Genomic DNA, 14,192 nt, shown 5'->3' with positions numbered 1-14,192 from the left:
AACTGCTGTATGAAAAGTGAATTTACTCTGTAAATCTTCACCCAAATCAAAATAAAATTTAAAAATATATATATATATTTTCCATATGGATTATAGACACCTGGGGTGTAGGTAGAACAAGCGACAGAAAACAGTCTTTCCTTAAACAGAATAGAATCTGCCTGAGATCTCTTAAGGTATCCATCATGTCTGGTGTTCAGGGTGGAAATGATTAAATTGTTCTGCTAATTAGCCTGTTCACTTCACTCTTGTCTAAATATCTTCCAGAGACCTGAATCAGAAGCACAATTCTCTAGCAGTATAAACCATCTGCATCAAAGGAAAAAGATTGCTTTGGCTGAGTAAACATACCTACCGTGCCTTTAACCTGAGCCCTTGGCCAAGTTTGTTTTCCTCCTTTCCTGCAAGTAACTGAAGACACCCAGAAAGAAGAGTACTTTCTTCAGATCTATTTTTTTTTTTTGTTTAAGGGAATGAGAGATAGAGAAAGGGAGAGACAGTGCATGTGTATGTGTATATGAATGGAGGGTAAAGCTAGGAAACAGGAAGAAAAGACTTGAATCAAGGTCATTCTCCTAAAATGAAGTAATAATCTCCACATACTGACCAAGAACAAAAGGAACAGAAAATTTGCTTTTTCCAAAAGCAAAAGAACAAAAGCACATATGCACATACACACACACACACTCTGGAAAAAGGGTTACTCTGTAACTCCACCTTCATTAGGCTTTGAGACCTTGCCCTATGGACATATCGACACATGCACAGAGCGATGTAATATAGTATTCACTCCTGGAAAAAAAGAATTAGCTAATTTGCCCACAAGATAATTCTTTAGTACAGTGCCACAATTACTATAGGAAAACAGATTCTGTTCTTCTGTTCATAATAAACAAAGGAGTACAATTTGGCTTCAACTTCCAATCTACTGAAGCCATTTCCTCAAAAGCCACTTCTGACCTTCTGTGGGTTTTTTTCTCAGGCTCAAATCTCACTGACCTCTCTATAGCCTCTGACATTAATGACCACATCTTCCTTGAAATTTTCTCTTCTTGATATCTGTGTTGCAGCACCATCCCAACACTCTCCTTACCTCTCAGACTTCAGTCTTGTTTTCATCTTTCTGTTGTCTAAATAAAATACATCCAAAATTTCATACTCCGGTCTATTCTTGCTATATACTGTTTTCCCTATAATCACCTAAAACTGTCCCGTCATTGGAAAAGCTCTCAAACCAAGAACTCCACCCGGCCCATTGCCATTAGGTCTATTCAAACTCATAGCAACCCTACAGGACAGAATAAAACTGCCCCAAAGGGTCTCTAAGGCTGTAAATCTTTATGGAAGCAGACTGCTCATCTTTCTTCCATGGAGTGGATGGTGCTTTTGAACCACCAACCTTTTGGTTAGCAGCCGAATGCCTTAACCTTACAAAAAAAGGACCAGAGGTCCTTACACATATGTCTAAAAATAAATCCATTAAGGCCACATGCTACCACAGACAAATTCTTTTAAATTCACAACATGCAAGAACCAAGGCTTAAAATTTCAAGAATCAATTTTGACTCCTCCTTCAGCCCCACATCCACTCATTCAGATAGTCTGTTTATGTTTTATTCAAAAAGAGTTACTGAAAAGAAATGAGAGAGAATCTGAAAGACTGGATTTTATCCCAACATTTTTTTTATTTAAACCATCATTTTGTCATCTGTGCATTGGGGGTAGTATAGTTGCCATACCTGTATTATAATAAACAATATGTGACAGCACACTAAAAATCCTAAGCCATATAATAATAAATAATATTAATAATAAATATTATTATCCCAATTCTTTCTATTCTTATCTATTGAAGCTACTCTAATCTATCCATTCACTGAACTACTTATATACTCATTCATTTTTTTTTAATTATTCATTATGCAAATATTTATTAAAAGCCAACAAAAAGTTAGTCACTATGCTCACCACTTGAGACATAACAAGTGGACAGACAAACATAGTGCTTAACTCCACAAAACTTACAGGCTAACATGAAAGTCAATAATAGATACATGTAGACATGGAAAGGACTGCTAAGAAGGCTTCCCAGGAAAGAAATATTAAGGTAAAAAGTAACACACATATCCACAAAAAAAAATAAATAAAATAGGAGTTAATATGGTAAAGGAGTCATAGAGAATAGAAGAGGGAAGCCAGGGAAACAACTGCAGGCAAAAGAAACAACATATAAAGCAATGAAACAAGAATGTACACACTAACTATGAATCCCTTTTCCATCATTTGAAACTATATTCCATATACTTTTATCTCTCTTCAAAATCTTTCCCCACCCTCCCATATCTGTCTATTGAAATCATTCTTCAAAGCTCAGATTAACAATATATGCCCAGATTCAAGGACAGAATTTGACTCATGCTGTTTCTGTTGTATACCATCAAATAAATTAAGACTTACAGTGACCCTGCAAGACAGAGCAGAACTGCCTATAGGGTTTTCCAGGCTATAATCTTTATGGGAGCAAATGCTAGATCTTTTTCCCCACAGAGCCACTTAGTGGGTTCAAATCCCCTATTTCACACTTAGCACCTGAACACTTAACCACTGTGCCACCGGAGCTCCTGCCCAGTAGGCCTGAAATAAGCATTTGCTGAATGGATGGATGATAGAATGACTATTATTAATGAAGTCTTTCCAAGCATAGATATGCTTCATATTACAAATATGAAAGTGCTGCCCTACTTTTAAGAAGCTCTGGTGGCATACCAGAAGGCTGGCAGATTAAACCCACCAGCCACTCCATGGAAGGAAGATTGGGCTATCTACTTCCGTGAAGATTAGCACCTGAACACTCAAAAACCCAAAGGGGGTTGCTATGAATCAGAATCAACTCAATGGCAGTGAGTATGGTTTTTGGTTTTGCCCTGCCTACCTTTACTTGACTGCTAACCAGAAGGCTGGAGGTTCAAACCCACCAGCCACTCCTCGGAAGGAAGGTTGGGCAATCCTACTTCCATAGTGATACTGCCTCAGAAACCCAAGGAGGGGTCGCTATGAGTCGGGGCCAACTCGACGGCACATAACAACAACAACAACAACAACCTTTCCTTAAAGGAAAAGACCAGACTATGTTCTATACATCTTTATCCCCCATACTTCCTAAAGCATAATGTTGTTGTTGTGTTGTTGTTATGTGCTGTCTGTCAGACCCAACTCATAGTGACCCCTCCTTGAGTTTCAGAGCCGGTATCACTACGGAAATAGATTGCCCAACCTCCCTTCCGCAGAGTGGCTGGTGGGTTTGAACTGCCAGTCATATGGTTAGCAGTTAAGTGTCTTAGGCACTACACTACCAGAGCTCCTTAAAGCATAATAAGTACTCAATAAACACTTATGAATAATTAATATTAATAATATTATTTATAATAATAAATAAATAATCTAGGCTACACAAAACTGTTAAAGGAAGATACTTTTATCTACTCCTGACTTTACAATGATATGGTAAAATGAAAAGTCTTAAATCTCAAAATATTCTTTAGACATAAATTATATTAAATATTAGATTTTCTAAGAAATATTTCTTAATAATGGAATTTTTGCTCTATTTAATTTCTCTTATAGCTTACTTATAATTTTCAATGCTTTTGAAAGAGTTTCTCAATAATCTTCTAAATTTAAATACTGGTGGAGATGATAAATTATTTCTAGAATATAAAAAGGCAGACATTAACCAATGAACTGGACGACCTAGAAAAAAGTTATTTAGTACTTTACCTACCAAAAACTAAGACAAATTAGAAAATGTATATTGTACTTTCATATCATTTAATGTTCATGACACCATTTTAAGAATGAGATCTCAAGCCGTGCATATTTTGTTAATCGATTCACAATTTGTTATGGGAAAACCTACATTAATGAATGTATCAGTGAGAAATTGACTTTCAAAGAAAAAACAAGAAAAAAAATTCTAGCTACTTTTCTTTGTTATCTATTGTGGCTACAACAGGAATATCACAAGTGGACGGCTTTAAAAAACAGAAATTTATTTTCTCATCACTGAGGAGGTCAGAAGTCTGAATTCAGAGTGCCAGCTTTAGGAGAAGACTCTCTCGGGAGGAAAGTCTTTGTCTCCTTTCAACATCTGTAAGCCAAGCATTTTCTGGCGCTCTCCACGTATTTTGGCCATCAATCTTCCTCTAGATCTAGAAGTTTCCCAGCATAGGGACCTTGAATCCAAAGGATACATCTGTTCCCAGCACTTCTGTCATGGTGGTAGCAGTTCTCTCCCTCTCTGCTCAATTCTCTCTACTTTTATCTCTTTTAAGATAAAAGATGATGCAGGCCACACCCCAAGGAAACCCCTATTATATTGGATCAGGGCTGTGACAAGATTAAGGGTGTTGCATCCCACTGTAATCCTCTTAGAATTAAATGACTTATCATATCAGATCACATCATGAGGGATCACTGCATAACTGCCAAACTACACCATTATCTAACTGTCAAACCATTAAGAATCATAGCCCAGCCAATTTGACACATATTTCAGGGGGACACAATTCAATCTATAATATTACTCAATGTCCTTACCTGTAGGAAAAGCAGCCCAAGGAATAGCAGGAGATGTGGTTTGAGTTTCACCATTTCCATTCTCAAAAGTCTCTGCAGCCTAGAAAATACAGGCAAGATTATCTTAAGCTCTGAAAAGCAGAAACACCATTTAAGTGATCAAACCCCCAGTTCTGTAAGTATATTTTCTGTAAAACACCATATACTTTCGAATATTCTCTGAACATCCAATTGCTTTTCTGTCTTAATTGCTACCACTTCCACCATTATCACCACTTTCAGCTTCCATGCCCTGTTATCTTGTTTCCTTCATTACATATATACATCTCCTGCCAATGAAATTTTTGTTTATATATCCTTAATCACATTTTCACCATGAGTGAGAATCAACTCAATGGCAACTAGCAACAACAATTACATTTTCACTTGTGGACTTTATATCTAAATAACTTAATTCATCACAGTATTTATACATCTCTGATATATTGTGTATGTGTGTGTGTGTGTATTTACATATCTCTGATACATAATATGTTTCCTCCTTTCCACATTCCACTGTACAAATATGGAATACCTCTGTCATTGGTTATGTAAATATGTTCATTTTTCATAGTTTGTTGAGAATAGCTACAGTATTCTTTTATACCACTTAGCTCCTGTGGCTGTTGTCCCTTTCGACTTTGCTAATAACTAAATATTGGATCCAAATTGAAATTGTGATATAATATATCAGAGACATGTAAATATATGTGTGTGTATGTGTGTAAATATATATTACTATTCCTTAAAAATTTAGAGACAAAATCTCTTTAATAAATTAGCACAGCATCTAACTATAGATCAATCTAAAGAAACAGAATTTATATATCTTCTTAATCTAATAGCTGGACTCACCAGCATTCAACATTTAGAGAATTCCTAAAGATAATACTTCCAATATATCAGCCCTCCTATCTAATAATTTAAAACAATAGAACAATTACTGAATGCTGAGTTTATGGGTAAGACTGGGAAAGAGTTTTCTGTCTCTCAGGTGCCCAAGTCACACAGTAAAATTATTGAAAATGAAAGAGCCAGAATTTCTATTTGGATTCTATATTCAGTTATCAGCAAAGTCAAATGGAGCAAACTGCCATAGGAGCTAAGTGATATAAAAGAATACAGTAGCCACTCTCTGTAAACAATGAAAAATGAACGTATTTTATATAACCAATAACAGAGATCTTCTGTATTTCTAAAACAGGATGTGGAAAGAAAGAAAGATAATAAGTGTTAGGCCAAAGCAAACCCAAGCCACCAACATTTCAGTTAGCAGCTTCCTCCGGGTGTCAAGCCCTGATGAGACAGCCTGATAAGACAACGGAAGTGACAGAACCCGCCCAGACTGGAAAGTCCCATGCAGTGGCAAGCTTCCTCTTGTGAAGCCCCCTCATGCTAATTAAGTACAGACCCATACTAACAGCTAATTGGACCCCACTATTTCCTTAGTGTCCCCGCTTAGGTCCTCCACAAGACTATAAACCCTCCCCTCCCCAGCCAGGCGGTGCGACTTCCTGGGCCCCTCTCAGGGACCCGTGAACTTTGCCCGGGCCCCTCTTGGGGGCCCGTAAACCTCCCCTGGAAACTCAGAATAAAAACTTCTCTTTAACCTCACTTTTGTGCGTCCTCTTCTCCTTACTGTAGCCTTACATTTGGTGCCGAACCCCGGGAAGAGGAGTAGAACCCGAGGGAATTCTTACTCCCCTTCTCCCTCTTCCCTCTGGACCAGGGAATTCCGGCCCCCTGCATCCACCACCGGTAAGTCACATCTTACCCTTTACTCAATGCCCACCAGAGGACATACATTTTGTATTCTGTTGTCCTCCATCGGCCATTTTAATTTTTTAACTCTAAGCAATGAACCAGTGCCTACTACCAGACAATTTAAATTAGTTCTGTTGTAACCTGTCTGCGTCTGACTAAGAAGTTGTATGAATGTTTCTGTAATGCTCCAAGATCTAGGTCACGGAGCCTGAGTGGGCCCTCAGTTGATTTCCGTGTGAAGTCGGATCGGCATAACAGTGTGGCTCTGCCCTCCGCTCCGGGGTTTATACAGAGACACCTTAGCCAAAGACTCACTTAAATCCCCAAAAGGGGAGCGGACAACCGGGCATCTGACTAGTCCTTGGGACATGTCTCCAGTGTGATTATTTTCCTCTTTTAATATCTCCTGTGGATCGCTTTTGGAGAATTGACTTGCCCAAAGGTCTGAATTCTGCACCGGAGTTTTCTGCATCACTGGCACAGGGAAAAATCGTGGTACCACGTCAGAAACTCCTCACAGTCCGGGAGTTTGGTTGCTTGGGGACGCCTGACATCTATCTCCCTTGAGGGTCATTTCTCGGAGGGTCATTCCTCATTCGACTGTCTAGCGTCAGGCGGAGACGTCCACCTACGTAAAACAGTCCCACTGGCATAGGGTTCCAGGAACCCTATCCGAAAAACTCAGAACCAATGAGCAATCAAAACTCCAAAATCAATCCAACAACCCCTCTGGGGTATTTATTAACGAAACTTAAGACCTTATTACTAGACCAGAACCTCTGTCCCAGACACCTCATTTTTTACTCCACCACAGCATGGCCCCAGTACCAACTAGACAATAGTTCTCACTGGCCAGAACACAGAATTTTTAACTTTAATATCCTTACAGACTTAGACAATTTTTACCAACATACAGGCAAATGGCCGGAAGTCCCCTATGTCCAAACCTTTTTTTATTTGTGCTCCCAGCCCTTATTGTGCTTAAAATGTAATACCACTTAAATCCTCCTTACTCAAAAAACCCAAACCTCACAAACCCATACCTCTCTCCCCCTCTGAAACCACTCAAACAGTTTCCTCTTCCTCCTTTTCTAACCCACTGGAAAGCTTGCCCCTACCCCCCAGACCCCCTCCTTATACTGCAACACAACCCCCTCTCCCCCAAATAACACCTTCCTCCCTTCCCCTTCCCCCTACAACTCCCTGTCCTCCTGTCTCACCTACCTCCCAAACATCCTCCTCTGCCTCTCCCACCCTTTCCTCTCCAAACACCCAGTCCAAACACACCAGAGATCCCACAAAAATAAAATGCTCCAATACCTCCTAACAGGCAAACTGCCTCTCATAAAACAATTAATTTTAACAAACTCCAAAACAGTACCCAACTTCTAGATGAAAACCCAACCACCTTCCTGAACCGATTAACCAAAACCCTTACCCAATTTACCCGTCTAGACCTTTTCTTTCCAGCTGGAACCACAGTCCTAGCCACTCATTTCACAACCCAGTCAGCTCCTAACATTAGAAAGAAACTTAAAAAAAACTTTAAAAAAAGGCTAAAGAGGAACCCCAAACTCCCATCGGAGACTGAGTAAATATGGCCTTTAAAGTCTTTAACACCCGAGAGGAGAAAGCGGAGGCAAATGGAGCAGCCAGGACCCACCAGAAAGCTGCCTTGCAGGCCAATGCCTTGCTAGCGGCCCTGAGGCCAGCACATAGTGACAGAAGACCTCCTTCCTCCACAGCTCCCCGATCCTACTTCAAGTGAGGTAAAAAAGAACACTGGGCCAAATCCTGCCCTCAGCCCCGACCGGCCCCGGCCCATGTCCAGCGTGTGGTTTGAAAAGACATTGGAAGAGTGACTGTCCCTCTGTGTCAAAGCACAGAGGGCCATCCTCCCCATGCACTAACCCGCTGTCGACAATCTTGGCCTGGCCACTGACGACTAAAGGAGCCCGGACTCAGCAACCACGATCACTCTCACTGAGCCCAGGGTCACTATCAAAGTAGCAGGTAAGCCAGTCTCCTTTTAATTAATACTGGGACTGCCTATTCTGTACTCCCCTCCTTCTCGGGACCATATTTCCTTTCCTCAGTCTCTGTTATGGGAATTAACGGGCAACCCTCAACCCCCCCACGACAGGCCCCCTCACCTATTTAGTAAATGACAAAACTCTTTCACACTCATTTCTTATTATACCAACCTGCCCTACCCCCCTTTTAGGGCGAAATTTCCTCACAAAAATTAAAACCACTCTCACTTGAACTCAAAATCACTCTGCCTCTCTCCTGCTGTCACTAACTACTACCTCCCTGCAAGCACCAGCTTTTCCCATACCCCTAACCTTGTTGATCCATGCCTGTGAAATACTTCTTCCCCATCCATTACGTCTCATCACCCCCCTGTTATAGTAAATTTAAAAAACCCTACACAGTTCCCATCCAAACCCCAATTTCCCATTTCTCACACACACCGACACAGCCTAAAACCTCTTATACAGTGCTTTTTATCCAAAAAACTCTTAATCTCCACTCAATCCCCTTATAACACCCCTATCCTATCAGTGCAAGCAGAACAAATATTACAAACTTGATCCACGGACCCTCAAAAAAACAGCCTTCCTTCCTATCATAATTAATCTTTCTCTAACCTCCACCACCCTGTCTATTGAAGCACAGCATCATGTCAACACAGAACTAGAAAATCAGTTACAGCTCCTAGTAAAAATCACAGCAGACTCTCTAACCGCCCTACAACACCAACTAACCTCTCTAACTCAAGTTACTTTACAGAACCGACAAACCCTTGACCTGCTAACAGCCAAAAATAAAAAAGTACCTCTTCCTCAAAAAAAAATTCCTCAAAAAAAAAAATATTACTACTTTATCAACAAATTTAGCCTCATAGGAAAAATATTAACACCTAAGTGAAGACCTACGCAAAAAAAAAACCAAATCAGCAACTCCCCATTCACTTAGTTTCAGTTTCCATTAACCACCTGACTACTTCCCCTTATAAACCCATTTATACTAATTACCATCTTCTTCCTCTTTACCCCTCACCTCCTCAAACTTCTCCGAAGCCAACTTGAAAAATGTCTCGAGTCACGGTGAATCAACTTCTCTTACATCCTGAAGACCCCAACTTTTCAAACTCCAACCTATGAAACCCCTCTCTCCCTCTCCGACCCCATTCAGCAGGAAGAAACTAAGAGAATCACGTCACCCATTATCCATTAAAAAAGGTTGGAATGTTAGGCCGAAGCAAACCCAAGCCACCTACATTTCAGTTAGCAGCTTCCTCCGGGTGTCAAGCCCTGATGAGACAGCCTGGTAAGACGACAGAAGTGACAGAACCCGCCCAGACTGGAAAGTTCCATGCAGTGGCAAGCTTCCTCTTGTGAAGCCCCTCATGCTAATTAAGTGCAGACCCATACTAACAGCTAATTGGACCCCACTATTTCCTTAGTATCCCCGTTTAGGTCCTCCACAAGACTATAAACCCTCCCCTCCCCAGCCAGGCGGTGCGACTTCCCGGGCCCCTCTCAGGGACCCATGAACCTTGCCCGGGCCCCTATTGGGGGCCCGTAAACCTCCCCCGGAAACTCAGAATAAAAACTTCTCTTTAACTTCACTTTTGTGCGTCCTCTTCTCCTTACTGTAGCCTTACAGTAAGTACAATTAAATTGTAATGGTTGGTTAACATTGTACATTTGTAATATTGAAAGGAATAAATTTATTGAATATAACATTGATGTAAAATTGTTATTCTAAGAAGCAGTATCTACTTTTTTTTCCCCCTGGTAAAATACATCAAGCACAGTTTAAATAAAGGAAATTATACTAGGCTGTAACCATCAAATAACTGACAACTTTCAAACAACAAACTAAATCAGATGATATCTGAAACCACTGTTTTCCTCAAAATGAAAGGACTTAAAAATTTTAAATGTTAACATTTCTATTATATAAATATGACTCAAGCACCTAACAAAACACAAAATATTGAAAAAGAAGTAGAAAATATACAAATGTGTTCAACAAAAACCAGCTTTAGAAGAAATGCACAAGAGTTCTGTCAAAACTCTAAATACTTTCATATTGACCGAAGAGAAAATGATTCTAACCTAAAAAACTAACACCACTTTCATGATATTGAAAACTGGTAATATTCTCTTTCTCCACTGATGTCATTACTTACATTCTTATTTTTCACAATCTCTTTTTGACCAAATTCCAAACTAGGTGAAAAGCTTACATTAAAAAAAAAAAATCACAGAGCTCACTTGATGGCAGATTCGGGATTTGAGCTCAGGCATCCTGACTCCTAATCCAGAGATTTTCCTGCAAGACTATACTGACTCCATAAAAATAAGTGGGTTATAAAATATTTCAATAAAATGAACACACACTGAAAAGGATTAAGGAAAAGACAGTGCTTCTTCAGCTAACAGTTTCCACTTACAAAGCATCCAACCGAAACCTGAGAGAATGATCTAGTAACAAAAACATACTAATTAGTTCTATAAACCACCAAAAGGCTATGTACTTAATATATTAAATCAACTCATTACAGGTGTAAACATGAAAATGCACGAAAGGAGTTTCAATACTCATCCCTCATCTCACAAGTATTTCCGAATAGACATGTATCCCACCAAGATCATCTACTGACAATTTTTAAGCCCCTTTCTAAATGCTTCCACTGGTAGCACTTAATTATCTCATTTTAAACCATTCCTATGGGCAAGATCAACTGTTTAGTAATAACGAATCACTTTTAACCTTCAGAGGGGAGATTTTCTCATTTTCTGTGATTTCATTGTTTTTTTTTAATTCCAGAGTTATATTCCAAATGATCAAGAAAAGATTCTGAAGCCCAATAATAATAGATTTCAAAATAGTTTACTCCACTATAATACTACAAAGTTAAACAATGATTTAAGTTAACAGTGCATACCTCAAAACCACCAAAATCATCATCATCCATTCTTCAAGTGGAACCTAAAAAATATCAAAAGACATTGAAACAAGGCCATACACACAAACATTTATGTCAAAATTTTTCTACTTAAATATATATGCACTTCTTTGATTTGTAAATTGAAATATGTCATTAGCATTAACACTATTTTGTTTTTAAATTGCCATCTATATATGCATTTTTAATACAAAAAGATTGAGTAATTAGTTTTTACTTTCTGGCAAAATTAGCACTTTGTGTAACTTTTTTGAGCAATCATGTATTTTGCCATTTTATGTCAAGAGGCCAGGAATGGAAAAATATTCTTTTACATTTTAATTTGCTTTTCCCAAATTGGCGCTGGGGCTCAATTCAATAATGCTTCCTGCTTTTTGCATCTATTCCTCAGTTGTCTGGCAACATCAGCATAAACCCCAGCTAAGAAGAGGACTGTGGTGAATTTTTGGAAACCTGTCCCCCACCACAAAGGTTCTTCCCTGAGTTTCATGGCCGAGGCTGATTTAGATTTTCAAAACTGATCAGCATTTTTGAGCTGTGGCCACAACTTTTGGAGCATTTTGATATGTTTATTTTTAGCTGAAACGGCTTTGCACTTTTGGAAAAATGTGGAGCAAGTTACTAGGCTGATCAAGATAAATCAAGTCATGTATTCATGGGAGACTAAAACCAAAACCAAACCCGTTGCCATCAAGTGGATTCCAACACATAGTGACCCTGCAGGATGAAGCAGAAGTGTGTCATTGCGTTCCCAACACTGTAATCTTTACGGAAGCAGATTGCCTCATCTTTCTTCCACAAAGGGAGACTTTGTTGTTGTTGTTATTTGCCCTCGAGTCAAACCCGACTCATAGCGACCCCTCCTTGGGTTTCCAAGGCAGTATCACTACGGAAGTAGGATTGCCCAACCTTCCTTCTGAGTAGTGGCTGGTGGGTTTGAACTGCCATCCTTCTGGTTAGCAGTCAAGTACTTAGGCACTATGCTACCAGAGCTCCTACAAAGGGAGACTAGGGATGAGAAAAACATAAACAAGTACCCAGAATTCCTTTTTGTTACCCTTAAAGTACATTAGAGAGAAGAGTAATAGGCTAGCTTAATTTGTCCTACATGTACGTCATAAATCCAGAAGAAGAAAAGCATTAGTTCCTGGGCTTAAAAAACAAAATTGGAATAAACTTTTATCTAATAAGCCATGAAATAACTAAAACATCTGAAACGAGCAATAGAGAATAAACTAATATGAAAAATAAATTCTTACACAGATTGTTTCTCAGTCTATAATTTGGAACCTATAATTGAGAATTAGTAGCTGCAAGTGATATTGCAGTAACTAATAACTGGTTTCCTTTTCTATCTTTTTTAAAAATGAACATCTCAAACATTAATTATAGTTTATTTGGCTCAGTAATACAAGACGGATTTGATTACAGGAAAATAATCCTCTCCAACGTCTGAATAAATGGCTAATCAAATTAATGCATATGTTAAGCAATAACTCTAAATAAATTTTCTAAGGTCTTCTGCTTTAATGAATGAAGCAGTACCCATTTGTAGTCATGCTTTACCTTCACACTTTAATTAACACTAATGCTTGGGAAAAAAAGTAACCATTTATCTCAAGGATTGTTTTAATAGGTAAAAACAATTTCTTTTCACAGAAACTCAGTAAATAATGACACTCAGAGCAATATATGTAGACAGAAATACATTATTAAAAGGAAAGCTTTTCAATTAACCTTTTATTATCACCACTTCCACAACTTAACAAAATGATGGAACTAAAAAATAAAATGTATTTCTCTAAAAATTAAAGTTAAGCAAGTCATCCACTTATAGCACTTAAAAAATATGAACCAGGCTTTTAGAAACTTTTTTTATGGTGGTTAGCTTGAAATGGAATTCACATTAATTTTGTGTTGCAAGAAAATAGAAATCTGTATGTGATTACATTTTTCCTGAAGAAATCATGAAAAAAGAGTGATATGGATACCAAAAATTAACCAAGTCAAACTATAAATCACCACGTTTGTCTTTTCTACATGTATTCCACCAATCTCAGGAGACAATTAAAATCTATTTTTAGCTTCTACAAATGTGGTATCCAAATAACATGGTTTCAAAAGAATGGAATTTTTAGAGTAATGCTTCTACGTGTTTTCATAAGTCATATCCCAATAAATTATTTGTAAGGTGCCAGAAAATTTGAAAACAAAAACAAATACCCATTCCTAACAATCATCTCAGTTTGTTTGCCTGTGGTAATGAACCAAATACCATCCGTTTCCTAAGTACTGATTTAGCTCTACAAAAGAACATATTAGTGACCACTGATGTTTTCCATACTCCAGAAACTTTTACATATTAAAATATAGATGACAGTCTTCGTCTACTTTCTTTTCAAAGAACTATTAAGACATTTCACAAAATAAATGCACTCTGAGTTTCTTAAAACACAGAGCCTGAGAAATAAACATAATTATTTTCAAAGCAATAGTCTTTTTCTATATAATTTAGGTTTTAAATCCAGTGTTTCCTTCCGAACATTTTAAAAAATAGGAGAAAGAAAAATTAACAGCATTGATTTGTAAACGTCAACTTTGCAAAACCAAAAAATTTAAAATTGGTTTCAGTAAGAAATATTACAAACTGTAGATTTCATCATAGATTGAGCTACTCTGATACTTTTAAAACATTATTTTATATTAAGTACATTTACATATAAACTCAAGAAACTCACTGCCGTCAAGTTGGATCTAACTCACAGCGACCCTTGCTTGCGTTTCCGAGGCAGTACCTCTATGGAAGTAGGTTGTCTCATCTTCCTTCCAAGGA

The 14,192-nt window shown here is 38.2% G+C and overlaps 1 protein-coding gene across 1 annotated transcript in view; it reads right to left on the bottom strand.

The window, feature by feature from the left end:
* The window catches only part of CCDC91 (coiled-coil domain containing 91), a 384,586-nt gene extending 373,218 nt beyond the window's left edge, over positions 1-11,368 (bottom strand). The window contains exons 1-2 of the mRNA XM_007949805.1: positions 11,339-11,368; positions 4,597-4,675 (exon numbers count right to left, since the gene is read on the bottom strand). Coding sequence (XP_007947996.1) covers positions 4,597-4,675; positions 11,339-11,368 — 109 coding nt within the window. The remainder of the gene's footprint in view (positions 1-4,596; positions 4,676-11,338) is intronic.
* Positions 11,369-14,192: the final 2,824 nt, after the last annotated feature.

This window comes from Orycteropus afer, unplaced genomic scaffold (genome assembly GCF_000298275.1).
Source record: "Orycteropus afer afer isolate SDZICR_OR568_19922 unplaced genomic scaffold, OryAfe1.0 scaffold00254, whole genome shotgun sequence".
NCBI lineage: Eukaryota > Metazoa > Chordata > Mammalia > Tubulidentata > Orycteropodidae > Orycteropus > Orycteropus afer.
This window is presented reverse-complemented; position numbering and strand designations above follow the sequence as displayed.